Source organism: Periplaneta americana, chromosome 11 (assembly GCF_040183065.1).
Source record: "Periplaneta americana isolate PAMFEO1 chromosome 11, P.americana_PAMFEO1_priV1, whole genome shotgun sequence".
NCBI classification, from domain to species: domain Eukaryota; kingdom Metazoa; phylum Arthropoda; class Insecta; order Blattodea; family Blattidae; genus Periplaneta; species Periplaneta americana.
In genome coordinates, this window is record NC_091127.1 from 132,673,783 (window position 1) to 132,701,170 (window position 27,388).

General features: G+C 35.4%; 2 protein-coding genes across 4 annotated transcripts in view; both read right to left on the reverse strand.

The window, feature by feature from the left end:
- The window catches only part of ArfGAP3 (ADP-ribosylation factor GTPase activating protein 3), a 50,139-nt gene extending 45,959 nt beyond the window's left edge, over positions 1-4,180 (reverse strand). For both annotated transcript variants that reach the window (XM_069840041.1, XM_069840040.1), the window contains exons 1-3: positions 3,888-4,180; positions 3,325-3,516; positions 2,256-2,387 (exon numbers count right to left, since the gene is read on the reverse strand). In XM_069840041.1, coding sequence (XP_069696142.1) covers positions 2,256-2,387; positions 3,325-3,516; positions 3,888-3,983 — 420 coding nt within the window. In that variant the 5' untranslated portion in view covers positions 3,984-4,180. The remainder of the gene's footprint in view (positions 1-2,255; positions 2,388-3,324; positions 3,517-3,887) is intronic.
- A 1,008-nt stretch (positions 4,181-5,188) lies between these two features.
- Spt7 lies at positions 5,189-27,291 on the reverse strand. Of its 2 annotated transcripts, none has more exons than XM_069840042.1 (9): positions 27,154-27,291; positions 26,184-26,361; positions 25,719-25,836; positions 24,426-24,547; positions 23,383-23,492; positions 20,863-20,984; positions 18,827-19,011; positions 15,134-15,277; positions 5,189-11,753 (listed from the first exon to the last, which is right to left on the reverse strand). In XM_069840042.1, exons 2-9 carry the CDS (start codon positions 26,351-26,353, stop codon positions 11,612-11,614), a joined length of 1,113 nt encoding a protein of 370 aa, XP_069696143.1. In that variant the 5' UTR covers positions 26,354-26,361; positions 27,154-27,291; the 3' UTR covers positions 5,189-11,611. The 2 variants fall into 2 exon arrangements, with proteins under 2 accessions (XP_069696143.1, XP_069696144.1); XM_069840043.1 differs by having other exon boundaries at positions 11,412-11,753; positions 27,164-27,279.
- Positions 27,292-27,388: the final 97 nt, after the last annotated feature.

Below are 27,388 nucleotides of genomic sequence, written 5' to 3' on the forward strand. Positions count from 1 at the left end.
ACACTCAAAATGCTAACCCAAACATAGTGATGGGAACACTGATTGGTAAACCACTTTCTTATACTGCTATGTTGTGTTAATTTGTCTGTTGTCAACATCCTATAATATACAGTATGTACAGTAATAGTGTAGACTAAAATGGCTGAGCCTGTTGCTGATAATTCTGGGCTTAAATATTGTAAGAGCAAACCCTTTAAAAGCAATCTTTTTACCTGAACTGAACATCTCATAATGTAAGTAAATCCTTATAAAAATCCCGCATGCTTTATGATAAGTTATTTTAAAATAATTATCTGTTATGTCACATCATTTATCGTTCCACACATATCAATGCATGCCTCATTTTCTGGCACAAACTTTAACCAATCAGTGATCCGGACACAGAAGGATTTTGCATTGTTTGTTAACGAGGAGTCTTATATGAAATGAAGATTATAATCAGTTCATTTTCCAATTTATAATATCAATTCATAAATTTGATAATATATTTTTCTCTGAAAACTTGCATGTTATGAAATTATGACTTATTGCATTTTAGTAATAAGAGATTAAATTTATATTATGCTCTTTATTTAATGAAAAGCTTTTTTCAGAACATGGGTCAGATGATAGTAGGAGGAAGTGAAATAAAGTGCATCAGATTTTCTGATGATAGGTGTTGTTAGCAGAAGAGGAGATGATACTAAGGGATATGCTACTGAAATTAAATGTCAGCTGTAAGCAATATGAGACAAAGATAAAGCAAGCAAGATGAAGACTGCAATTATCAGAAGAAAAATAAAGAAGACAAACATACGAATTCGAAATGAGGCAGTACAACAAGTGGGCAGCTTCAAATACTTCGTGGGGTACTGTAATTAGTAACATGAGCTTCTGTAATTAAATCTAAAGAAGGATAGCAAATGGCAAAGGAAGCTTTTAATAGAAAACGTAGCATCTTCTGCAGAACTCTGAAAAAACAATTAAGAAAGAGACTAGTGAAATGCTTTGTGTGGCATTGTATGGGACAAAAAAATGGATGGACATTACAATGAAGTAAAGAAAATGCTCAATCATGTTATGTTGCAATGTTAAAATTTTTAATGTATTTAATTTTTTTAATCCCTTTATGTTTATTAGGTAATTCTTGATGAATAATTCAGTCATTAATATTTCTTTTATGTTTTTTATTTATATTTTCTACAAAAGCTTAAATAATCACTACCCTTCAGAAAAGTATGTTTGATACTAGAGACAATGGTTTGATTGTAGTTAAGTCTATCTTATGGCAAAAGTATACTAAATATTGCATCTATCTTCGTAGTGTATCCAACTATTTGCTGACAACACGTGTTTCACTATGAATTTCCTCTTCTTACAAATGATGGGTAGAAAGCACGATGCTGGTTGTATATCGTCCCTCCTCTGGCAAACTAGCGAAAGTGAAAATAAGCGCCCCTGCACTTAAGGTCTATATTGTACTTAGTACTTAGTACAATATAGACCTTAAGTGCAGGGGCGCTTATTTTCACTTTCGCTAGTTTGCTAGAGGAGGGACGATATTTCAGCAGCCACATTCCAAAGATGAGGTGTATTCAGTATATATTGGAGAGAATTGTCCAAGGTTACAGGGATTTCAGATTTTAGATTAGTTCTATGGATGTTTGTGACAGGGCAGTTTAAGAGAATATGTTCCAAATCTTCTTCGTTATTGTTGCACCAGCAACAATTACTACAGTCAACAAGATTAAAGCGGTCTAAATATTGTTTCTCTAAGAGAAATATTTCTGGGAACACATGGCCCATACTACCGCTTAGTTAAGGTAAAATATAACAAAGAAAACCGGTATGGTCAATTTCTGGCAAATTGTCATTTTACACCCCACCACACAAGCTAGAAATTAAATTCTAGTGATAATTTTAACATAAAAATGTGCATAATACATAAGCAAATACAGTCATATACATTGTTCTGGGGAAAGGCTGTAGATGGACAATCGGATCACAATCCAGAATAACTTCCTGAAGCATCACCACAATATTATCTTCATGTTTTGTACAATGAGAAAACTTATCTGGATACATAAAAAGTCAGAAATATACATACACAATGACGCATGAATGTAGTAATACTAATATATTTCAATTTAAGCAACAAGAGATGGTCACCAAATCTTTGAACCAGATATTACGACAAAAATTACAGAAATAATAGAATTAGGCCTAGTATAGGTTTAAAAAATTGAAATTATTTTTCCCTCTCCTTCAAGACTTACCTTAGTACCATGCAATCTCATGGCTTGAATTGCCATTTGGTGCAGTTTCTCTCTGTATAACTGTGCAGCACGGGATGCATATTTCTGCTGGGCATCAGTAGTTGTGCAGTTGTGTTGCCGGAAGAATGTCAGCTAATGCAGAGAAGTCAATTAACTTCAGAACACATTCAAGGTATAAAATGGGTTGCATGCAAAAACAAACATTGAAATGTGTATGCAAAGTTAGGCCATTTTCAATTCTAAGTACATAACAATTGAGTGGCTTTTTTCGACCACTCTAGTCTTAACTAAAGTTACAGCCATTTTAACTTTGCGAACTTCGTATATGAGGGGGTCAGAACTGCATTTAAGTTACTTGTGAGAAAATATGGTTGAAAGTACTTAAGATTTCGTAAATTCCGTAAAAATTTTTATTTCAATTTTCGTGTATAATATAGTTAAAAGATGTATTTCTTTGCCACTAAAATTTTAAATGTTTTATCTTTCCCTAGATGCACTCAACTTATGCTCTTAGAATGTCACTTGTACCCCTTTGCTTCTGATCCCCTCATATGTATATAAGTTAGTATCATTACATAGTTGTGAAGTAGCGAAATTTTAAAATGGAATGTTTCACTCTTCTCTACAACAGAACTCTCTGCAATTCTGATACTGCATGTTACCAAGAGTTGAGAATGGAGTAATGGCAGGCCTGACACAGAACCCTTCACTTATTCAACTTTATTTGTGAACAAAGAGAGTATTTCTGCTAAATTAGGCCAACAGTTTACATCCTCATTCAATTTCTTTTCCCAAAATAGTAATTCCCTTGAGCATCAACCTCAGCTAGATTTTCACTCAAGATAACTGGGTCAAGGAAAATATAGTAATCACTAGACCATATGCATGAAAGTGTGAATACAAATATGCCAATAAATCATAAATAATCAATTAATGCATCATACAGCATACCTAAATATTATATCAATGAATTCATTTCATTTTATGCTGCTACATATAGTAAGTTATTTCGACAGGTAAACAACTTCACTAAAATCTTATTCCAAAGCTTTCAATTCATTTTACTAACCGCATTTGCATTACCGCCAAGCTGCATTTGTCGCAATTGAAGCCACGTCCAATTTGTATCCAACTGGGTTGAACGGACAAAGGTAACATGGACACCCAAACTTCTATGGACTGCTGAACAGTCAATACATATGAATACACCATATGTAACACTGGCCCATGTAGGATTCTTGGCATTACAATCAAAGCACACCTGAAAAATAAATATATTACTGATATACGTACCTTCAGAACATATGGGCAGCGTATTTTAAAATATAGCATTCCTTGAAACTTCTTTAAATTATTAAAGAGGCTAGTATTAATAAGTTTGTTGTAACATAGAAGAGAGTGCTCAATTAGTTTCACGCATTAGCTAACTGCTACACACAGTAACCGAACACCTATCAAATGTTGTAAAATGCTTAAATAATATATCTGTTTTTAATTTCCTTAACATTGTAAACACATTTATCCCTTTCACATGTATGTTTCGTTCAAAACGTAATACACAACTAGAAACACTTACTTCTAGTTCGCGTAAATAGACACGTAACACAGACTCGATTTAATAATATTACATACCTTATTTGTTGTTAATGACCGCAATCTTTTAAAAACTAGTTGCATATCATTTTTACTCGGACAGTTCTCCGCCATCTTTGACTTGTTGTCAGGCATTCCCGGAACTGGAAGTACTAACAGCCACGTGATCAAGTGTCATAGCCTCCACATGTCAAGACCACAGAATGCAATAAATTGCGTGACGTGTTGCGTAAAAATGTTAAGATAAATTTCTTTTCTCACAGACTGCCTATTGCAGTAGGCCTACAGGATGTAATTTGGTTTATGGTCCAAAATTTAATCTAATCATTACACCAGCGGTCATCAGCACAGCGCACCCCTGGGTTAACGTCTGTTACCCGCTGATAAGAGACTACACCATCACAATATAGTCACGAAGCTCAATATGTAGGGAATATGCATCCATAGATAGTTACTAGCCACTAGGAACGCTACTATCGCCTCATCACAGACAATGCGAAATAGTAGCGGCACAGTCTATTGTTCCTAGCACACTCATCACCTCAACCTTCGTGACTGTATACTAAACTGTGGTGGCACCATAGTGCATCCGTGGCTGCTAGCGGGTATGCTCTCTCCCTCTTCCTGCTGCACGACGGGGTATATTACGATCCACTGCTTACCAGTTACCCATTTTGTTCCGCATTTTCTTTCGTTCTGTAACTTAAATGCCCCGTATTTATTACATTTTAAAATTGAGTGGAACACGATCATTGAAAGAGTTAGGCGATATAATTACTCTTTGTCACGTTCATAGGCGGACCTAGTTCAATTTGCTACCGGTACTTGCCTATTAAAATGTTGTTTTATTTAACGACGCTCGCAACTGCAAAGGTTATATCAGCGTTGCTGGATATGCAGGAATTTTGTCCCGCAGGAGTTCTTTTAGATGCCAGTAAATCTACTGACATGAGCCTGTCGCATTTAAGCACACTTAAATGCTAACGGCCTGGTCCGGGATCGAACCCGCAACCTTGGGCATAGAAGGCCAGTGCTATACCAACTCACCAATTAAGTCGACGCTTGCCTATTAACTTAGATCATTATTTCTATGTCTATCTTACTACTCTCTTACACTTTCTTCTGGCACTTGACACTTTCTCCTCTACTTTTATTCTATCACTTTTGCCACCCCTGACTTTCTTGCACTCTTCTGCCTCGCTAATTCCATCCTCCTTACTATTCAGTTCTCCATTTTGTCAATCTTTTATAAACCTCTCATAAGCCCTATCGACCACTGCATATAGGTATACTAAGTTTATTTCTGCATTGAGAAACATGGAGTATAAAATAAAAGACAGTTCAAATCTAATCGGATTTTATTGAGTTGAATTTGTGCACTATACAAAATGCTTCACTTGTTAAAATAAAACACAATCCTTGGTCTATACTGAAGATGAAATTCAGCATGTTAGGCAGCTTGGCGGGAGAGAACAGTGCTGACTTTCTCCTGCGTCCAGAAGGAATGCACCAATATTGATGGTCCAGCAACTCCAGCGTCCGCTCTGCTGCTGGTCTGGTTCCCATTGGAAGCTAGTTTCAGTAGAATTCTTATTTCACTGCAGTTTCTACGTGTCACGGAGCTCAAGGATGATGTATGTATTTCGGCCATCTGCTCTCGAGTAGTTACGTTAATCTGGAGCACATTTCTGATGTTAAACAGAGGACATTGAAATCCTCCTGCTTCCGGAAGGAATGTGTCAATGTTAATGGTCCAGGAACTCCAGTGTCGGCTCTGCTGCTGGTACTGGTTTCAGTTGGAAGCTCGTTTCAATGGACTTCTTCTAACCTTGCAATGTAGCTGCTAGTGTCACGGAGCTGAAGCTAGATGATGTATCTGTATGTATTTCAGCTATCTGCTCTGGAGTATTCTTCTACAAGTAGAAGTAAGTACATTTGACTGACCTCAATAACAAATAGGGCATTTAAGAAGTCGTTGAGGACTGACCAGAAAACACTACGCTACATAGTGATTCAAAAAAGTCTTGGACAGCATTCCTCAAAATCATTTTGACGTCATACTAACGTTACTAAGCAACAGCTCAATTTTGAGAAAATGTATTTGAATAATATTTACGAAACTACATCAAAATTATATTAAAATACTGCAGCGAATAATAAGTTAGAAACATTCTACATTTAATAACAGATATTACATTACAACGAAAAATAATGTCCATCCAACTACATAAAATGAAATTATTCATAATACTGTATCTGGTATCGATTTCGTAGACCTGCATTAAAACTGAATTACTACAATTAATTACATAAATATTACCAGTACTCGAATATTGTGAGAAAAGTATACATTACTTGGATTTTTTAAAAGTTATTTGGTACAAAGGTAGGTAAGTACCTACTGTATTTCGCAACATTGGTATTCATTTCTGTTCATCTTGTTTAAGACACAAAAGGTGAAAGATAATATTCGGACATAAAATAGAAGGCAAATTCGTTTACAGTCTGGTAATTAACACTATAGTTGTCAATACTATATGACATATCAAACAACACTAGATATCTACTAGAGCATTCGAAAGGTAATGGCAACATAGCCTAGTTATTGTTTCACACTAAATTTATTTAGGTTACTTTTGACAAACGTACTTATTAATACATCCGCTTGCCATACAGATGACCATATAGGTCCAGAAAACAATTTCAGAAAAATGCATATGTATATGGAATAGAGAGAAATAAGAAATATATCGATACAATAGGTAGTAATAATAGTACAATATGCAATTTAGAAAGTTTATAAATTTAAACATTATACAAATGATTATGTAAAATGTCTATGGATTTCTTTAAGATATGAGGCGTTCTGAAGTCAACATGATTAACTCCACTTTTGCTTATTTCAGAGTTTCTAAGTTGGCAAAGTATTAAATTGGCCATATTTTCAGTGGTCAATGTGATAAACTCAATTATTAAGTAAAAAGCCCACAGAATGCAGTATTCTTCTTGACTACATCATAGAATTAATTATGTGTATTTAACTTTAACCTTGAATATTTCAATATCTTTGGAAAAGGAGTTAATCATGTTGGCTTCTGAACGACTCATATTTAAACAAATATTTTTAACATCTTGGGATGTCATATCATCTTGTTTAAAAATGTCAGTAGTATATTTATACGCCAATCTGCAGGCACCAAAAAGCAAACCCCTCACCTCCCATGTGTAATCAATTCCACTATACCTCTCATTCAAGTGAGGAACACATGGACGTTAAATGATCTGTTTTTCTTGATCAACAGCTAAGGCTTGAGATATATCCTTTTCAAACCATACAGTTGGGTTCAATATTACTGCCTCTTTCGTCTGCCTATTAAGAGCAACTATATCCACTCGTCTGGTACTGCCATCCTCAGATATACAATGCACTTCTTCATGTACTTCAAAATTTTTATTTTTCCTTAAATGTGAGGCAATATAAGAGCAGACACTATGATGACGTACATTGAGCAATAAATCTCCTTTAGGACATAATACCAGCACATGACCAAGAGTCTAAGTCGCCTCACATCCTGGAATTCTACACCGTCGTTGTTTGCCCTGGTACTGATCTCATTGCTACAGTTTTGCATGACATTTTAATGGCAGTGGTCCATTCTGATGACGATAATCCTTTTCTGTTACTCATCCAAGAATTTACTTTTATTTCATCTTGAAAAACTGACACTCCTTTTCCTTTATGCTGAAGACTAGTCCAAGCATTAAAGGCTTCCTTTTGTAAATGTATTCTAATTTGACGTCCAGTTTGTGGAACAGACTTGTTATTATATTGGACTGCGAAATTTCCTAAAGATTCTTCAATCTCGGATACTAAATTTCTACTAATATGATGTTCATCATCAACTTGGAGTAATGTCTTAGCAATATTAAAGTGCTGAATGTTAGCCTCCCATTCCATTTTAACCAAGTTGAATCCCCTAATAATTCGAAGAGCATAAAGCATATTATTCAGGCAATCATGTGGTAGATTTAACATTTCTTTAACAGCTGATCGAATTAATTTATCGACATCTTCAAAAAAAAGAAACTGGAATCTTGCTCAATGGAGTACATTTAAAATGATAAGTAAATCCTGGCCATACAAATTGATTACGAATGTGACGTTTTGATCTGGTTTCAAAAATATGGAAGTTCATAAGCTGTTTAGATCACTTTCTAGTTTTTAATAAGACTAGTTTTATCAAAATCTATCTCATCTGCAAATGTAACACCAAGATTCTTAATAATATCACCATTTTTTTTTTAATTTATTTTTGTCCATTTGCTAATAGTAGTGTTCCCTCTTCCATTTGACCATTAAAAAAGAGTGGTGGCTCCATATAGCCAGTTAATGACATAGCAGCTTTACAGCATTGTCAGAGTCCATTACCTTTTAAAAATCTCTTGCAGAACAAAAACTTACATTTGTTTGGATCAAATTTCCACACATTTAAAAGACAAAACTAAAATTCTTTCAATCATTTATTATCATAATACACTGCTCTCTTAAATTGACTGAGCATATTGGGAATTAATTCAATAGCTTTCCCAAAATATGTTACAACATGTTTCACATAATTTTTTTTCTAGAAAAGCAAAAACGAGCAAAGTTGTATTAAACTTTTTCCTTTGAAATATCTCAAAGAATAACCCCTTGAAATTAATGGCATTATTTACAGTTCACCCTGTATAAGAAACATTATTAGATATGTGCCTGCAGTGAAAGAAATGCACTGTTTTGCTTTCCGTGTTTATTATTCGGAGATGGCAAATGATTAAGAATGGTGTGACATATAAATCATCTTCATGACTGTATTGATATGAATAATCATGAAAATTCTTCCATCCACATTACAAACAGAAAAAATGGTAGCAAAGCCTATAAGTTTATCTCAGAACTACAAACAAAAGATACCAAAAAAGAACCCATCACAAACAACAATACAAAATATACATCACAGAATGTACCCAGAGAGAGAGAAAAAAACAAAAAGAATTAAATTAGATATCAAAGAGAAAAACCACACTGAAAACTCTATGCTAACATCGATAGAAAATGTATTCCATAGACTTTAACCAATTAGAACTTGATACAGAAATTAAACAACTTAAAATTAAGAAAGCTTCTGGTCCAGATAAGATCCATACAGAATTTATAAAGCATCTTGGTCTAAAGCTAGAAAGACTTTACTACACTTTTTAACCATGTACGGAAAACATATATTCCTACTGAATGAAAAGACTATTGTTATCCCATACTAAAACCAGGGACAAATGCAGAGACATTCTATATAACCAGCTACAAAAGCGTGAAATTGATCTGCCATGGATGAAAGTGCAAATTCAGTGTTTTGAGGGAGAAATTATGAAAAATAGAGAATCAGTAGATGAGTTAAGTCAGAATCTTTCGACACTTGAAAACCAAGGGATGAGATATGAAGAAAGTGTAATAACTGTAAGACAAGTGAAGCAAAAGAAGTTTGTGATATAAATATATGTGACGTGAAAGAATGGTTTCAACTTACAAGAACTCTAACAGCAACATCTTTGTTTCTGCAAGACAAATCCTCGGATTTTGACCCAAATTTTCCCAGAAAAATTTTCCAAATTTTCTACGGAACACTACTACACACATTTCTAGAAGCAAAAAAACTAAATGGAATGCAACAATTCAGGTTGACGGCAGATACTTTACATCTCTTAGATCTCATAAGTATAGAGCAGACTTTAGGCAAAAAAATATTTTTTCCCTTGATACATACAGGCTTGAGATTTAATATTTATATTTTTCATTAAAATATAGGTATAAATAAAGGGGTTTTATAGTGCCTAAAAATGCCTATTTTCAAGTTTTTTTTTTTTTTGCGTCTTTTTCGTAACTGTTTAGTGTTTTTCTTGACATCCTATCCGTTTACATTCCAAGACAAGTAACAACTCCTTCCTAGCAGTGAACAACACAAGAAAGAAATACCTCCGGGCCATCCCTTCTCATTCTTACAATCTTTCAATCCTAAAATTCCAACTTTCAGTCGGCCTGGATAGTGTAGTCGGTATACTGCTGGCCTTCTGTGCTCGAAGTTGCGGGTTCGATCCTGGCCCAGATCAATAGCGTTTAAGTGTGCTTAAATGCTATAGGCTCATGTCAGTAAATTTACTGGCATGTAAAAGAACTTGTTTTATTTTATTTTTTTCGTTGTTGGTAACTCTATAGCATCTATTAGATGCTTTATGGTTGTGCTAACAGATGGAGTTACTTGTCAACATGTGATGCTGAAACATGTGTTCAGGTTACTGCCCAGCGACAGTCCTGATGTAATAAAGAACTTATGCGGGACAAATTATTATTATTATTATTATTACATCTTCCTCTCTCTGTGAGCAATTTAACACAAATTCGCTGGGTTGTACCCAAATAAGCATTTTCTTATATTCCAAGACAGATAACAACCCCTTCCTTTTTTCTCACCATTTGTAAATACAGCAGTGAGCGACACAATAGCCACAGTAGATGCTGATCATCTACTGTGAAGCAAACTATGGAAATGAGATTGGTGAATGAAAAACACTAACTTAAAGACAGAATGTCTTCAGTTTGTGTATGCATGTGTGCCCTTGTAAAATGTGTGAAAGTTTCTTTTAATCCTAGAATTTTGCATTAAATAATTGTTGAATCTTATATTAGTGACATTCTTTAACAAAAAAGGCTTATTTTTTATTTTATAGAGCCTAAATAAAGGAGTTTAAGAGCCTTTCTTAGGCACCTAAAATGCCACTATTTTGGGCCTAAATTTCCGCTCTCTACTCATAAGGTAAGGCGGCCGGGTAGCTCAATTGGTAGAGCAGCTGGCTACGGACTGGAAGGTCCGGGGTTCGATCCCAGGTGGTGACAGGATTTTTTCTCGTTGCCAAACTTTCAGAACGGCCCCGAGGTTCACTCAGCCTCCTATAAAATTGAGTACCGGGTCTTTCCCGGGGGTAAAAGGCGGTCAGAGCGTGGTGCCGACCACACCACCTCATTCTAGTGCCGAGGTCATGGAAAGCATGGGGCTCTACCTCCATGCCCCCCAAGTGCCTTCATGGCATGTTACGGGGATACCTTTTTTACCTTTTACTCATAAGGTAAAATAATCTTTGTGCTACAGCAAGTGAATGCTCAAGACAGCATCAGAAGCAGAAAGGTGCTTTTCGACCATGAAACAGATAAAGACATTTCTTAGTAACACCATGTCTCAATAAAGACTCTAGGCTCTGGCGATGTCTGTTGAACATGACTTCATCATGGCTTTACTAGACTTCAATCAGTCATTGAGAAGTTCGCAAGCAACAAGGAAAGACATAGGGACTTTCTGTATAAATAGGTATGCTTGTATTCAATCGTTTTGCTTATTAAACTGCATTTAAATTAGCTTTCCTTAGGTACATAATTTTAAAGATTAAATTCGTTTAACTTAGAAGACAATTTCTGCACCCATTTCAGGAACAATCTTGATAGATGGAAGTTCAGCATCTTGCAGGAGTTCACTGTTGTTATTTATATGAATATTATTTATTTTTATTGCTTATAGCTACTAGCAGACATGGTAGATTGCTAAAAAATATTATAAATGCCTTAAACTGCACACCACTTGAAGTACAACTATCAAAACTTATTTTGTACCATCTTATGATAAATAGTTCTGGTTGAGTCATGGATTCTTATATTCACTAACAAAAATGTTTTAATATTAAGCTATCTTTTTCTTCTTCTTTCTACTTTTGCCTGACATAGACTGCTGTGATTGGTCACCAGATGATCCATGCAGGTTCAAGTCTTGACTGGGTGAATCACTAACGTTTATCTCCTCTTCAGTTTCAAGATTCTGCAGTCTGCAACAAAAGCAGCAACACTCGTGATCTGCACTGCATTTCGGTACTCTTGTTGCAAAAGAGAAGATAGAAGGAAAATTAGTGGGTAACACTGTATTCACTGCTTTGTATTTGGACGCTAACAATTTTTTGAAGTATTAGACATTTTTATATGTTCAAAAATGATAACAGGAGTGAAGACTAGAGTTAATACACATTCTGGATATTTTAATATCACAGTAAATGGATTCCACTGACCTAAAAGATTTACTAGGATTAAATACGTAAATTACATTGCTTGTTGTTTAGTCAACTATTCAATGACAGGTCTGAACCTCATAAGTAACACCGTTAAGGCATCACTCATGAGGCAACTATGCCAGGAGGAGATAAGGGCTAGGGTGGCCAATAACTTACAGTAAAGGTGAATAATTTTACTTTAAAAGTTCATAAGAATGCATAATGTAATATTATATTTTTATATTTTTCCTCTGATTGTTGTGAATCAGACTCTTATGCCATTATGCACTTCAATGCAGACATTAAACAAATCGGCCATTAACGGTTAGTGAAACATAAAGACAATACAGTGACGTGTGTCATTTATGGTTCTAGTTAATTTACAATCACTTTACAACTTACAAGGGAACTGTTAATGATCTTTGTCGAAACCTTCCTTCAAACTTCGCATACAGTTGGCAACACAGCCTGGAAATGGGCCACAAGATGGATTTCGATGCTACCACCATCTTGGACAAGGCATCAGTTTACCAGAACCTGGTCATCAAGGAAGCCATCGAAATAATTTCAGCAGAGATGGGGCCTACGGCTGAGTACAGCATGGAAACCTGCTATCAATACCCTTCGACCAACCAGAAAATGGCAAGCAGTCGGAACTAGGAACTAGCTTCTGATTGGCCCATAGCGGGAAGCCCTAATGACCACTTATACAGGGTGATTCAAACATTTCCTATGAAAGTTGTTTGTTTTGAAGAGCTCTATCAAATGATACCCTAATTGACCCCGACTCCCCTTTGAAATTTTGAAGTGATACGCCACTGACCCTACATCAGTTAGTTACAAATATTTTTGTCTCGAAAATTTTAATGCACTAGTTTCCGAAATAAATGACTTATGGGTGGTCTAAATCACCCATTGTCTTTTTGTACGTTTTCTCATTGAAAGAGTGGGAATTAATAAAAACGTTTCCTATGAAAGCTGTTTGTTTTGAAGAGCTCTAGCAAATGGAGCCATATTTGACCACATAACCACGATTCCCATTTGAAATTTTAAAGTAATATGCCACTGAACCTACTTCCTGTTAAGGCCGATTGATGAAATCAAGCTCAAGTGAAAGTTCACATGTACTTCAGTTATAAATATTTTTGTCTCGAAACTTTTAATGCACTAGTTTCCGAAATAAATTACTGTTATGGGTGATGTAAATCACCCTGTATACAGACTAGACATGGTCCTATGGCACTTCAATCCCTGAAAAATGTGAGAGCTAATCATCGAGAGCTTGGAAGCAACAATTCAACTTATTTGGCTGAGAACCCAAGAAGAGTTATTCAATAAGCTTGCAGGTTCGGATTATTACCAGCATTAATCCATAACTCACTCTCTTCATGAAAAAAAAAAAAATATTCAAAATATTGGAAGAGATCGAAACCAAGATGCAACTATACTTTGCGTCAAAGAAAGACTAGTACTGCTGTATGATAGAGGTAATGGCTGAAGGATGAGTAAGACTACAGATCAACATCTGCGAGACCCTTTATAAACGTAATTAGTGCTTTTTTCTGGATTTCATCCTTAGTTTGAGGTTTCGAACTAAATTCGACTATGTTACAGTAAAGTTAGACAGAACTGGCAGGGAGGTAGTTATCCCCATCACATTCCTTTAGTCAGTTCTGTATTCTAAAGGTAAGTGTTCACAACATTGTATCACACTCCTCGTAAAAATCGCATGCAACGGATATTTTAAGTGCAGTGAGTTTACTGTAACGGCTCTACCTCATCACCTCATCAGATTCCCTATCAGCTGTTTAAAACATGATGTCGTACGATATTGACATTGCTGAAAACAGAGGAGTTGAGGTTAGGTCTATTAATTATGACTGTTGGCGAGTAAGAATTTGTAATTGCTTCATGCGTCTTAATTGAAGAGGAAGAAACAAAAGAAATATTGGTTACATAATACTGTATATTTGCAAGAAACGACTTGATTACTGTAATGGGAATGCCTCAAATTATATAATTCTTCTCAATTTTCTACAAGCGAAATAAGTTTTCTGTCTGCCATTTTGGCGCGACACTGAACATGGCACAACATAATAGTAACAGTTGACCAATTAAAATTGATTTATTAAAGAAAGCCATGATCGCACGCATCGGAAAAGTTGCTCATCCCAGAAACATGGACGGATTTGCCGAGAGCCGATGCGTGCGATACAATGTAGTGAACGCGGTTATGTAACAATTACAGCAAAGATAGTCTTTTTCCGATTCGTCCAATGAGTGCGATATGATGTAATGAACGCTTATCTTAACACAGATATAGGTCTTGCAACCGCGGATTACCGACGGAAGGAATGCGAATCAAACACTGCGATAAGGAAGAGTGGGCAAGAGGAAAGGTCACGAGATAACTTGAATGATATTCACGAGTACAGTCGGAAGAGAAATGACATCGATAGAATCAGTCTTGCGTTGTGATAGTTACATTACGACTTTAGTTTGTTCCATTGCATGCGAATACGTGTCTTGTATCGCACGGTATTATTTCATTCGTAAACATATGTTGCGCGTTTAATTAGCTTCGAATTTTTCTCTTGCTACGTTCTTTATTTCCACAACCATGTCCTCATTTGTTTATCTTCTTGGAAGAGACAGTACTTCCATCAGCTCGCTCTTCTCCCCCCTTGGCATGCCTACATACACACATCAAAACAGACAGCAATGCTACCATTGGTTTTCGGTAATCGTTTCTTGCGCGAGCTATAATTATTGCCAACTTCCAACGTGGAATGGTACAGGTAGGGACATGAGCAGAATGTAATCCACATTTATTCAGATGAAGCTATGTTGAGTCACCAGGATTTTGTAAATTATCTATTTACGTAATGCAGCATGACAAAAGATATTATGATAATAGTGGATGGGAAATACATGCTTGTAGAAGAATTTGTTTCATTGATGACTGATGGAGAAAAAGACAGAGAATCCATAGTATGAAGGAAGAACTATGCCAACCACCATTTCTAGTTGATACCACTTTACTATATTGCCATTAATAAACTATATTAAAAGAATTAGGAATAATAGTGTTCTTCATACTCTATTTTTCAGTAACATTCGATCATTATATCATCAGTAAGAAAGATATGTTCTAGACGTACTGTTCTTCCTGTTCCAGACTGTGTAGCATCTGGAAGCCAGGCTCCAAAGATGGCTGTAGCTCATCAGCTGAATAACCCTCCCCCAGAGCTGGGAAGTGGATCTCTGGAATGTCTTCTTCATTGTCAGCTTCAGTGGGGCCACATCTAATATCCAATACATAAAATTATGAACTATATATAACAGAAAATTCCCTTCCTGAGTTACTGTCAAGTTATTCCATTTAAAAAAGTATTCCTACATGCAACCAACACAGAAGTAAATAAATTATTTTCTAATATATTTATCTTTGTGTTGAATTCCCAGAAATATACCTTCAGAGAATGAGATTACGATTTTCTTTTACACTAGAATGCGTGGCATAAAAAATTACACAACTATATTCTTCCATAAGTTTCTCAGACCCAACACATGCACACTAGGTAAAATATTTCTTAAATTCATAATAATATAATCTTGTACTTCAAGCACCACAATGAAATTATTTCGAGACACAAATACAAAGAAACAAAAGCGATGCAAAGAAAATATAAAATAATTTATACTCGTTAAATTGGCACACCTTCATATACAAACATAGAAGAAAAAGCACTGATTCAATATGAAAAACTTATCAGATTACCAGGAAACAATTAGCATTCATACAGTCTTCTCCACAGATTAAAAACTCAAAAAAGTTTCATATCCATGGTTCAAGAATTAAAACAGAAAATCAATATCCCGAATTTAAAAGAAAATTTACAAATTAAACCAAACCCTTTAACTCCATTACATATAGAGTATAATCTAAATTTAACAGAAGAAATACTGAAATCAGAAGTAAACATTGAAATAATTTAACAATTGTCTTTAGAGACAATTAATATTAGGTATCCTCCACAAAACTGGCTTCATTTATACACTGATAGATCCTTGATCTCCAGAGAACAAGGTGCCAGTGCAGGTGTTACATGCTGTCTCTTCTCACTTTATAGATCTCTTGGATATGGAACAACAAGTTTTGATGGTGAAATCATTGCAATAAGTGAAAGTCTCAGGAATCTTCTATGCCACATCAATAAATTTAAGAATGCAGTTATATTGTCAGACTACAAAGCAGCTATTCTATCAATAGTCTCTAAACACACACCTTCATCTCAAACAGCAGAAATAACTAAAATGCTCTCTCAAGTAATATCACTCAATAAAAGAATTGTATTCCAATGGATACCATCCCATTATTGTAAAATCCTGAGAAACGAGAATGCAGATGCTTTAGCAAAGAAGGGCAGCACTGCTACTTACAGACCTGTTACTAAATCTACGTATTACTCTGTGAAAAGATTTAATAAATCTACATACTCAGACTTCAACAACTAAATTTGATAACACAATCTCAAGGGAAATAATGGAACTTTCTGAATCATAATCCACAGTTAATTCCTGCTTTACCACGCAAATCGTCTGTAGTTGCATTTAGATTGGCAACAGGCCATGATTGTTTGGCCAAGCATCTGCATAGAATTGGAATATATCAGTCCCCTAACTGCCCATTGTGCAACTCAAACCAAGAAATAGATTCGGAACATCTCAAAATCTGTGCTTCATTGGCTGACCATGATAATATCTTTGAAAAATATTGGAGTGCAAGAGGTCAAATGACTTTATTGTTAAACGCCTGGCATTAGAAAACAACAACAACAACAACATATACAAACATGTGACATTTGAGGCTTTCATGGTGATTTGATTGTGAAGATGATTTTGGGTTTTTCAACTAAGTGCTGAGATTTCATTTTTCTATATTTTGGAATTATGTATTAATTTCATTGACAAGATTGTCTCTCTTAGGACCTGGAAAAGTCACATAATGTGTTGCAGCCATTACTTGGGCCATTGAAGCAGAACAGACCAAACAGCATAGGCATCCTTCAGAATGGAGTCTACAAGTAATTCTGGAAGTGAGGAGGATCATATCTCAACACATTGTTAGAACGCCAAAATCTTCTTCAGTACTTTTCAAATATCTAAATAAATTTTTGTATGTATTTATTCACACTGCAATGGGTATATACCCGGTGGCAGTGGTAACTAATTACACTCAATAATGACAATAATAAACTTGTTAATTAAAAATGCACTTAATAATAATACCAATAATTAATACAAATAATTAATACTAACAATAATTTATAATAATAATAATAATAATAATAATAATACAGAATATCCTAAATTAAATGAAGCACGATCACTTAAAATAACACTTAAAATAATTTGTATCTTAAATCTAAGTTCGAACTAAAACCCACGAGTATGATATGTTCATATCTGCACAAGTACCTTTCCACATTACACTCATTTCGCACTGGAACTACGACACATTTCACTGATTCTATCCTGATTTCACTAACACTTCAAAAACATTTCACTGTTCAAATACTTTGCACTGCCACTATAAACTATAAAGCTTCCCTGACAGGAACACGTTTCACTGACACAACACACTTCACTGAAACAACACACTTCACTAACACAACATAATTCTTCACTGATACAACACTTCAATAACAAAATATCATTTACATCCTTTACATACTGTGTACAATTATCGTCTATTAGTAAAGTCCTTAAGCCTATTTTTAAATACGTTTTTGGTTGTTGGTAAAGCCTTTAGTAAGTCTGCAGGTAAAGCATTCCAGTCCCTGATAGTACGATTGAGAAAAGAAAACTTTCCAGTGTCCGTCCTCTATCTTCTTTCCCTCAATTTATATGAGTGGTCGTTCCTTGAAGAGTAATTTGGCGGTTGCAACCTATTTTTTATTTCTCTCCAGGCAGGCTCACCTCTGTATGTTTTGAACAGTATGCATAATCGAATTCGCGTTCTCCTGTCCTTGAGTGTGTCCCATTTTAATGGTGAATTTTTCCGACAACACTTGAGAGCCCGTTTTTTAATCTTTTCCAGTGTCTTAATATGTTCTAATCTGTAAGGATCCCAACATGCAGCACCATATTCCATTACTGGACGTACTAGTGATTTATATGCAATCTCTTTGGATTTATCAGAGCCTTTTCTTAGTACCCTCATCACAAAGTGTAACACTCTCCATGCTTTTCCCGCTGTGTCCGTAACGTGTTCCCCCCAGCCGAGATCGCTGCTAAATGTTATTCCGAGGTATTTACATTTGTTAACTTCCGGAATGGTTTCACCCCCTAATGTATACGATGCGATTATTTTATTTCTTTTCCTTGTAAAGCTGATGGCTTTGCTCTTTAGAGAATTTAGTTTCATTTTGTCGGCTATTGCCCAATCGTTTATTCTATTTAGGTCAGTCTGAAGAAGAGTAGTATCTTCATAACTTTTTATTTCCCTGTATATCATACAATCATCCACGAATAAGTGAACCCTAGACAAGATATTAACTGGCAGATCATTTATAAAAGCCAGGAATAGAAGAGGCCCCAAGACACTCCCCTGTGGGACTCCGGAAGTAATTTCAATTGGGTTCGATAATTCCTCCTCTACCCGTACTCTCTGAGTGCAACAAGTTAAAAACTGTACTGTAGTGGATTATTTGAGGATATGTGCTCAGAAATATAGTACATGGAATTAAAAAAATATAACAATATGTCCAGTCAGTTCACTGTATCAAACTGGTAGGATGGAATTCTTAATAAAGCAGGTGTATAATATTTTTCTTTCCTTCCAAACTTACCTGATGATTTCAGTGTCTAACAACGGCCTGAGGACTGGTAATATTAGACTAGCATATTCATCATGAAGGTTGTTACATTCAGCCAGTATCCGTTCATGGTACTTCAACACTCTCATCTGATAAAAGTTATGGAGAGTTGTCACACTCCCCACACCCATCTCATGGAAGACTCGTTCCATTGCATCCTAGAACAGAGTGAAAACAATATCTGCTACTGATCTGTGTACTTCTCATCTAGCTAAATTTAGGATTTAGTTAATCTTAAACTTACTTATCCCTTCAAAGAATTAAGAGTTTACACGAACAAGTAAAACTAAATAAACATGAACAATTTCAGCAACTTCAACATGGTATTATACAATAGTTCACAAAGAGGAAAAAAATGAAATTAAAAATCCATTGTCATCCTTGACTGCTGAGAAGAAGTTTATCATATTCTTTTTATAACACTGTTTACAAATTGATAGTTTAGCTGTTTCTTGTAATATGGCTGTTTCATTTGTTCCTTCCTTCCTTACTAGACAGTCAAGAAGTTCTTTCCTTCTCAGCCAACAGAGTGAAGGAATCCACAGGAAGATAAATGTCCTGTGGAGTTGCTGCAGCAGTTTTTAGGAGTGTTAAATTTCATGGCATCTTGTAAAATTCGATGGCTTTCGTTTGTCTATACAGCAGAGATAGAAGTGCACAAAACAATCACTTTATTGCTTTGTTGTTTTCTAATGCCAAGTGTTTGACAATAAAGTCATTTGACTTCTTATACTCCAATATTTTCAAAGATATTGTCATGGTCAGCCACTGAAGCACAGATTTTAAGCTGTTCCGAATCCATTACTTGATTTGAATTGCACAATGGGCAGTTAGGGGACTGATATATTCCAATTCTATGTAGGTGCTTGGTCAAACAGTCATGGCCTGTTGCCAATCTAAATGCAGCTACAAACGATTTGAGTGGTAAATTGGGAATTAACTGTGAATTATGATGCAGAGAGTTCCATTTTTTCCCTTGAGACAGTGTTGCCAAATTTTGTTTGTTTTATTGTGAGAATTAATGAGGTATAGTAGTCATTAAAAAAAAAACTAACATCATATTGTTGTTTTCACCCCCCCTCATCCCCAGCCATTCTCACTTTGAAAATTTTAAATGACACTCATATCTTGTGAAACTTAAATTTGAAACAGAATTCAGCACACACACAGCAGATCTCTCTGCACACGTGTACCACGCCACTGAAGATGTCGACCGGAGTAGTGGACGAAACGTTTGGTTGTATCACTGACAGACCACGACCCTGTAGCCCAGAAAATACGCATCCTATCAACGCCGGCCATGAAAGCCTACTTTCTAAGATTAGTATTCAATTATTTATACATCTCATTCGTTTTCATACCTTTTGTTTTCAATTGTCGCCTACCCCAAAAGAAAAAAAAAAAAAAAGGATTTCTAATACTCATTTTATAAAAGACTAAGTGGATCTTATAGACATTTTGGAAGCTACGGCAAAGATAAATCCCTTTAGAGTAATTCTGAAAACTATAGAAAAGAGAAAAATCCAGTTTCTTTCTGGGAATGATCGTATGTTGTGTGTCCTTTGAACCCAATTGCACTAACTAAACTTCATAATTTTTCTTTTGTTTTCATTTCATTTATTGTATTCCATAGATCTTACATTAACAATGAAGCTTTAAGATGTGGAACAAGTCAAAATGAACTATGAACTCCATCTATCAGATGTCTTTGCCTCAAAAATTAAAATATTTTCACATGGCCAAACCAGCAGAGTACATAGGAGATGGAAATTTTCATCAAATCAGATGATACAAAGGAGGAGAGTTCGGCCAGCACCATGAATCAGGTCTTGGCATAGCTCAGATGGAAAGAGCACTCAGCGCACAAAGCTGAGAGGTCCTGGGTTCGATTCCTGGTGCCGGAACGAATTTTTTTCCAATAATAGGTAAGTCAGATATTAATAACCATGCAACCAACAAACTTTCATCTGTATACAACTATTTGCAAGTCACAGGAGCATAATACGTACTGGAAAGCCTGTCGGACCAGTCAAAGCTTCCTGATCCACTGCAACTCGCAAGAGCTGAGTGAACTTCTGGATATACTCTTCACTGACATCTGTCAAGGTATCCAGAACATAGTACGATGTGTCTGTAAACAATTGAGAGTTGAACAAATTTGAGAAACTACTTGTGCAATACCTTCATATTATCTAGGAAATAACCACCTGCATGATTCAGTTTTTAAAATATAAAAATTATCTCAATCTTTGAATATACTGCAAGTATTATTTCGCGTGTAACAGGGGCATGAGAGAGAAGATGGGGAAGGAAGAGAGAGCAGTAAGTAATAGACATCATCATCATCATCAGCCATAAAGGTTATAGTCCCAGAAGGACTGTTACGGTCAACGAGTTAGATACTATAGAGAGGCTAAAGACCTCTGATAAGCGCTCCCTGCGGAGGCCAACAGTACTATGGATCGTTCCCTACAAAACATGGTGATCTATAGTACCACCAGCCTCCGCAAGGAGTGCTTATCAAAGGTACACTGCCTCTTTGAATAATAAGGTGTCCCGTAGTTTCCAATGAATACTTTATTTCATATTCTTGTATGATACATTTTCAATAATAATATTTCACAACATATTATTATTATTATTATTATTATTATTATTATTATTATTTATTTGTATTAATTGTAGATTTGCGTCAGTGGAAGAGCAGGCCTTAACTCTGCCACGTAAAATAAAATAAATTATATTTTTCGGATACATCAATATTTAATTTAAACATTTCGCTATAGGTTTTGTAAAAAGCTGATTTATAAATGAAAGAGTAATAATTAGGACTTTAAAATTTCCAAAAATGTCTCATTCCCTCGGATTTAAATGAAATGTACTGTAAATCATAATATTCGTTGCTGGATAATTAACCCCTCTCAATACAAGTACCACTGCCCCAGAGAATTATAAGATAAGACGGACTGAGCATAAGCGAAATATCTGTATTAATAAGTTTGTACCATCAAAAGTTTAGTATTTATTGTGTTTATAGAGCCTACTCCAATTTTCTTTTTATTAATGCGTACGGCTCTTTTTGTTAACAAAGAGGAAAGTTAGCACTTGCATCACACACAGTTTGTCATTATTGTTCAAAATAATGTAAGAACAGTTTTATTCTGAAAAATTCTCTGATTAGTTGCGAGACATGTGTGAGATCAATATTTGTTTCAAATTATATTAGACTACACGATGTCTCCATCACACGACAATATTTGTTTCAAATTATATTAGAGTACACGATGTCTCCATCACGCGAAAAGAAGTGTAGCTAGCTGTGGCGCCTGTTGTTTCTGATAACAATGTTAATCGTAAGTATCTTATCGTTTTAATAAATGTGGTGAGTTATGATCACGAGTAACTTTCTATTAGTGTCATTCTTTAATTATTATGTTGCATGCTAAAAGGTTATTTGTAGTTTTAATAATTGCAGTTTTCAAAAGTTCTCTGTGTTAATTCCAATTTCAAATGAATTTTTCTCAATAACTCAATTATTGGATTTTTTTTTTTAATTTTCGCCACTACCTTTCCTATATTTTACTCCTCTTGAAATCACCTGGTGAGCACTGAATTACATGATTTCATATTAGGTTAGATTAGCTGTAAGGTCATTAAATTTGTGACGAATTCAAAAAATTATTTATTTTTCTTCTGCCGAATACAGTCATCTGTCTTTAGGTGCTTTGCTTTGGTTGCATCGAGTATAGCTTGTCATTTAATATCTGGGCTATATTTAGTGAAAGTAATAAAAACATAGATCTACACCTGTTATAAAACGTAAAGTTTTGTGTGTATTTTACTTTTTACTTATTAACATAGTCTTAATATGTAACTCAATTCACAATAATACTAACTTCATCACAGTCTTTTCCTACAACATCCGAGCCACGCCCCTTTGTTTTGACTAACCAAAATATGGCGGACCAATGTTCAATTGTCTTCAACTTTCAGAAGTCTTTAGCCTCTCTATAGTATCTAGCTCGTTGGTTACGGTCCACGAAAGTTTTCAGCCTATCTCTTCATTGGACGTCCAGTTGATCTCCTGCCTCTAGGTTGGTAATGCAGGACTGCACAAGGGATTCTAGTCCTAGACATATGCCTCACATGCTGATGCCAGATATCTTGATAATAAGACTTTATTTAGACTGTAGTTAAGAGAAAAAGGAATTGGTTGGGTCACTGGCTTAGAAGAAACTGCCTACTGAACGATACACTGGAAGGAATAGTGAATGGGAGAAAAGTTCGGGGCAGAAGAAGATATCAGATGATAGACAACATTAAGATATGTGGATCACATGCAGAGACAAAGAGGAAGGCAAAAATTAGGAAAGATTGGAGAAAGCTGGATCTACATTGAAAGATCTGCCCTTGGACAGAACACTATGTCATCCTTGGCTGGAATTTAATCCGCGAATCTTGGATTCAATGGCCAGCATGGTAACTGCAAGACGACACCAAGAACACTATAAAATATATTTAATACTCACTGTCGTATCCTGTATGTGCCAGTAATGTAGCAATGGACTTCCGTAAGATCTTCTTTGCAACAGCTGTGGTCAGTCTTGGAGGAAGTGCACCCTGTCCTTCCGTGAAAGTGCTGCAAAAATTGTGTTTAATGCTGTAGGAAATGCACGACTTTATAGTAATAATTCTAAACTTTAAAATAGTCAACTTCAATTATAGTGAACCTCTGTGCACCAACATATTTCGTTCACTATATCTGAGGTTCACTAAAACCGAAATGTGTGTTTTTATACTATTGACGTTGCTATACATACAGTATTAATGTCCATTTCCGACAGACCACGTTCAATATCAGTACCGCAATAATGTTCACTTTATCTTTCATCTTAAGCACTTTATGCTTCGACATTCAGATGTTCACAGTTCGAAATTTGAATCTAATCTGAACATGTAGATAGTAGGTACTGACTGATTTTGTATCTCTTCCCACTAGAGGTATGCCTACTGTGTATTCGGCCTCGCAATTTCCCCGGGTTCACTTTTACAAAGATGCAGGAGGGACGGCTGACGACCATTATACTGTAATCCTTCTTGTATTTACCCTTTGGTCATCACTACTCCCTTTTACAAAAGAAAACACTTTCTCTTCCTATTCTTCGAATAACCTCTTTTAAAGAAGTCAGAACTAATCCTTCCTTTCTCCCTCACTGCATACACTTTTCTCTTTAACATGTTTCAAGCTGTCCAGGAAGCTGAACAAATTCTTTGTCTTTCAATGCACACAACGAGTAGATGATATGAGATTTTGTTCTGAACATATTCTTGGAAGTTTATAGGAAGAAGAGTTTCCTAAATTACCATTTTTACCATTTTAAAATTACATTTTCTTGGGGAAGTTATAGTTTTACACTGTAACTGAAGCGAGAATTCACTATAAACAGAAACATTAATGTACTTTTTAATGTATGCGGGTCGGGACCAATGATTTAGGTTCACTATAGCCGAATGTTTACTATAACCAAGTTCACTATATCCAGAGTTGATTGTAAATACCACTCTTTCTTACCTGAATTTCTTCTCCATGTACCTAAAAGGGTAGCTGTATGAGTGACTCTCAGTTCGTTCAGGCTGCTCTGGAATTGAAGGTGCAGGGGGAAGAGCTCTGGGTCCTTCAAAATCCATTTCATTCTGTGTAATATGTTAAAATGAGAACACTCCAAATTAAATAACTCCATGAGTTATTACTATCATTAAAACTCACAACAATATGTATCATGTATACATAGAGTATAAAGCAGCAGAAAATGTCCCATGTTCTATTTCAAACTATTCTGCTTTAAGAGTTTTACCTAGAGAGGGGCCAGCCAGAATTGATTCGTATAAACGACAAATCTTGATGGTGATGCACTTATGATAAACCTTTAAATTCTATCTTCAGCAGTTAGAAAGTTTGGTTGTAACTTTAAACAGTTATGTATAAAATATAATAAACTTATGTGTCACATATACAGCATATTTGATTCTAAAGTGCAAGGATACACTAGTGTTTTGTTTTTATTTTATTGGTAACTGAGTGAGTATGCTAATGGATGCAAGAAGATGATTAAGAAGAAGAAGCTACAGCAATTTTTATTATTATTATTATTATTATTATTATTATTATTATTGCTGTTGTTATTATTATTATTATTTTGTTATTATTATTGTTATTGCTGTTGTTATTATTATTATTATTATTATTATTATTATTATTATTATTATTATTATTTACAAATGGCTTTTAAAGAATCTGGAGGTTCATTACTGCCCTCACATAAGTCTGCCATTGGTCCCTATCCTCAGCAAGATTAATCCACTCCCTAGCATCATACCCCACCTCCCTCAAATCCATTTTAATATCCTCGCATCTACATCTCTTTTTCTCTCAGGTATTCCAACTAACACTATATGCATTTATGGATTCACCCATACATGCTACATGCCTGCTCATCTAAAACATCTGGATTCTTTAACTTCAAACCAGCAGATTTCTTCAGACATGGCATTAGCAGAGTATAGACTGATAACGTAGGAGAATACATTACTGATTAATTTCCGTCTTCTATTCATCTCAAAAACTTTTGTCACAGTGAATAAGCACTACGAAGTTTTGTATCAACCCAACATTTACAAGCAGAATAAGACTGTTACAAAACATAAAAGTGACCAACTCAAACTGGCCCCATTTTAATGCTACTCGTTTTTGAGACCATTGTGGCAATATCCGTAATAATATTGTGAAAAACAGAGCTTCTGTAACATGCGACAGCACTTACTTATGTGGCAAATTTTAGAAATAAACTGTTACTATTACACTCACGCTCTGCTCTAGCTGCTGACGTGCCATCTTTATTAGACTCTGTAATGTCTTTAAATGTTGCAATAGTTGAATTGTATGCAGCACAACACTATCCATACTGCTGCATTCCAAAGGTACTCTGGAAAACAAAAAAACCTTATGAAGTGTATGAAATCTTACTGTGGCTACATACAAAATGAATGAAACTAAAACTCGCAGGGAGTAAGATCTGGAGAACGTGCTGGCCATAGTATTAGTCCTCCTCTATCAAGCCATCTTCATCGAAATGTTTCGTTAAGATACATTTGGACATCATGAGCAAAGTACAGTGGAGCACCATCCAAGCTTTTCCTTACATTTGACCTGGAGAGACCAGATTCTGCATTGTATCATCTTGTCGCACTTCAGCAGACAAGTGTGCTACAGCCTCTGAGCTATGTCGATGACCTATAACAAGGTGAATATGTGCACATTCTCCTGACTTACTCATACAAAGTGACTCCAGCATCTTCCTGCTTGCATGGCTGATGAAGTTTCAGCGGGTCTGGCTTCATGGCCTTTAAAATTAGGAGATTTCTCAGTTCTGTTGGTATGACTTCAGCACTGGCTGTCTGCGACTGGGGTATTTCTCCCCACTGAACTGCTCCACAATTCATTCCAATAACTACAAACAAAATAAAAAGTCCATGAGCAAGGTAAAATATCAAGCACCTTCAATAAAATTTAGGGTTATTAGGCCTACTTAAAATCTCCGAGTAGTAATTGGTACAGCAAGCGGCTACAAAATGGAAGGTCTCGGGTTCAATATCGGCTGACAGCAGGATTTTCTCGTCACAATTTCCAGAATGCCTCCAGGTTCACTCAGCCTCCAATCAAATTGAGTACAGAGTCTTTCACGGAGGTAGAAGGCGGTTGGAGCGAGGTGCCGACCACACCACTTCATTCTTAAGTGTCAAGGTCATGAAAGCATGGAGCCTCCAACCCCCCTTCATGGAATACTGATCCTTACATTGGCTTTAAACCTACAACCAATGAGGGACACCAATGCAACTGCAATTTGGGGAAAGGGAAGTCTCCCCTTAAAATAACTTTTAAGGCGCGCGACAATAACAATGTAACCAGTTTAACAATGAAGACGCCAAGGGAGTTATACAGAGGAAAATAACATCAGTATTGTTATATTTCAATAATCACAACTGGAAACATAAATGCGTGCAAAAATAATGTAAGTGTGAGATTACACTATACTTCAAAATACCGCGTAAGTACTTATGTACAAAGACTGCGCAAATTAAAAATGATTTGAAAACATGTTTTTCATTTATGGTACAAGGATACATATATATTTATAAATAAGGTACAAACAAAAGAGATGTCCCTTGCACCAAAAATAAATAATTCAATAATGAAATAACGACATAATAAGTACGATATTCCGAAGTCGTTCCAACTTTACCTTTGCCTACCTATTTAGTTCGTAACAATATGTTATGCTGTTCACTTTACTACAATTTCGAAAGGTACAACCACTGCTTGCGCTCGTAACATTTCAGTGAATATGCTCAATTCGCACCGCTTTCATCTTTTGTTTACATTTTTAACCAGTATAGGAAACCTTACAAATGAAAATTACTTTACACTAACATTAACAGAACAGCCAACATCACGATTTTACAGCTAGATCTGGTATT

What these genes read in the sequence shown, in the direction of transcription:
- Spt7 (XM_069840042.1), bottom strand. Translation starts at nt 26,353, where the DNA reads ATGAATTGTGGAGCAGTTCAGTGGGGAGAAATACCCCAGTCGCAGACA. An exon ending in CTGGTCCGACAGGCTTTCCA is followed by an intron (nt 19,012 to 20,862) that starts GTACGTATTATG and finishes ACTCTGTTCTAG; the next exon opens with GATGCAATGGAACGAGTCTT. An exon ending in TTAGACACTGAAATCATCAG is followed by an intron (nt 15,278 to 18,826) that starts GTAAGTTTGGAA and finishes ATTGGATATTAG; the next exon opens with ATGTGGCCCCACTGAAGCTG.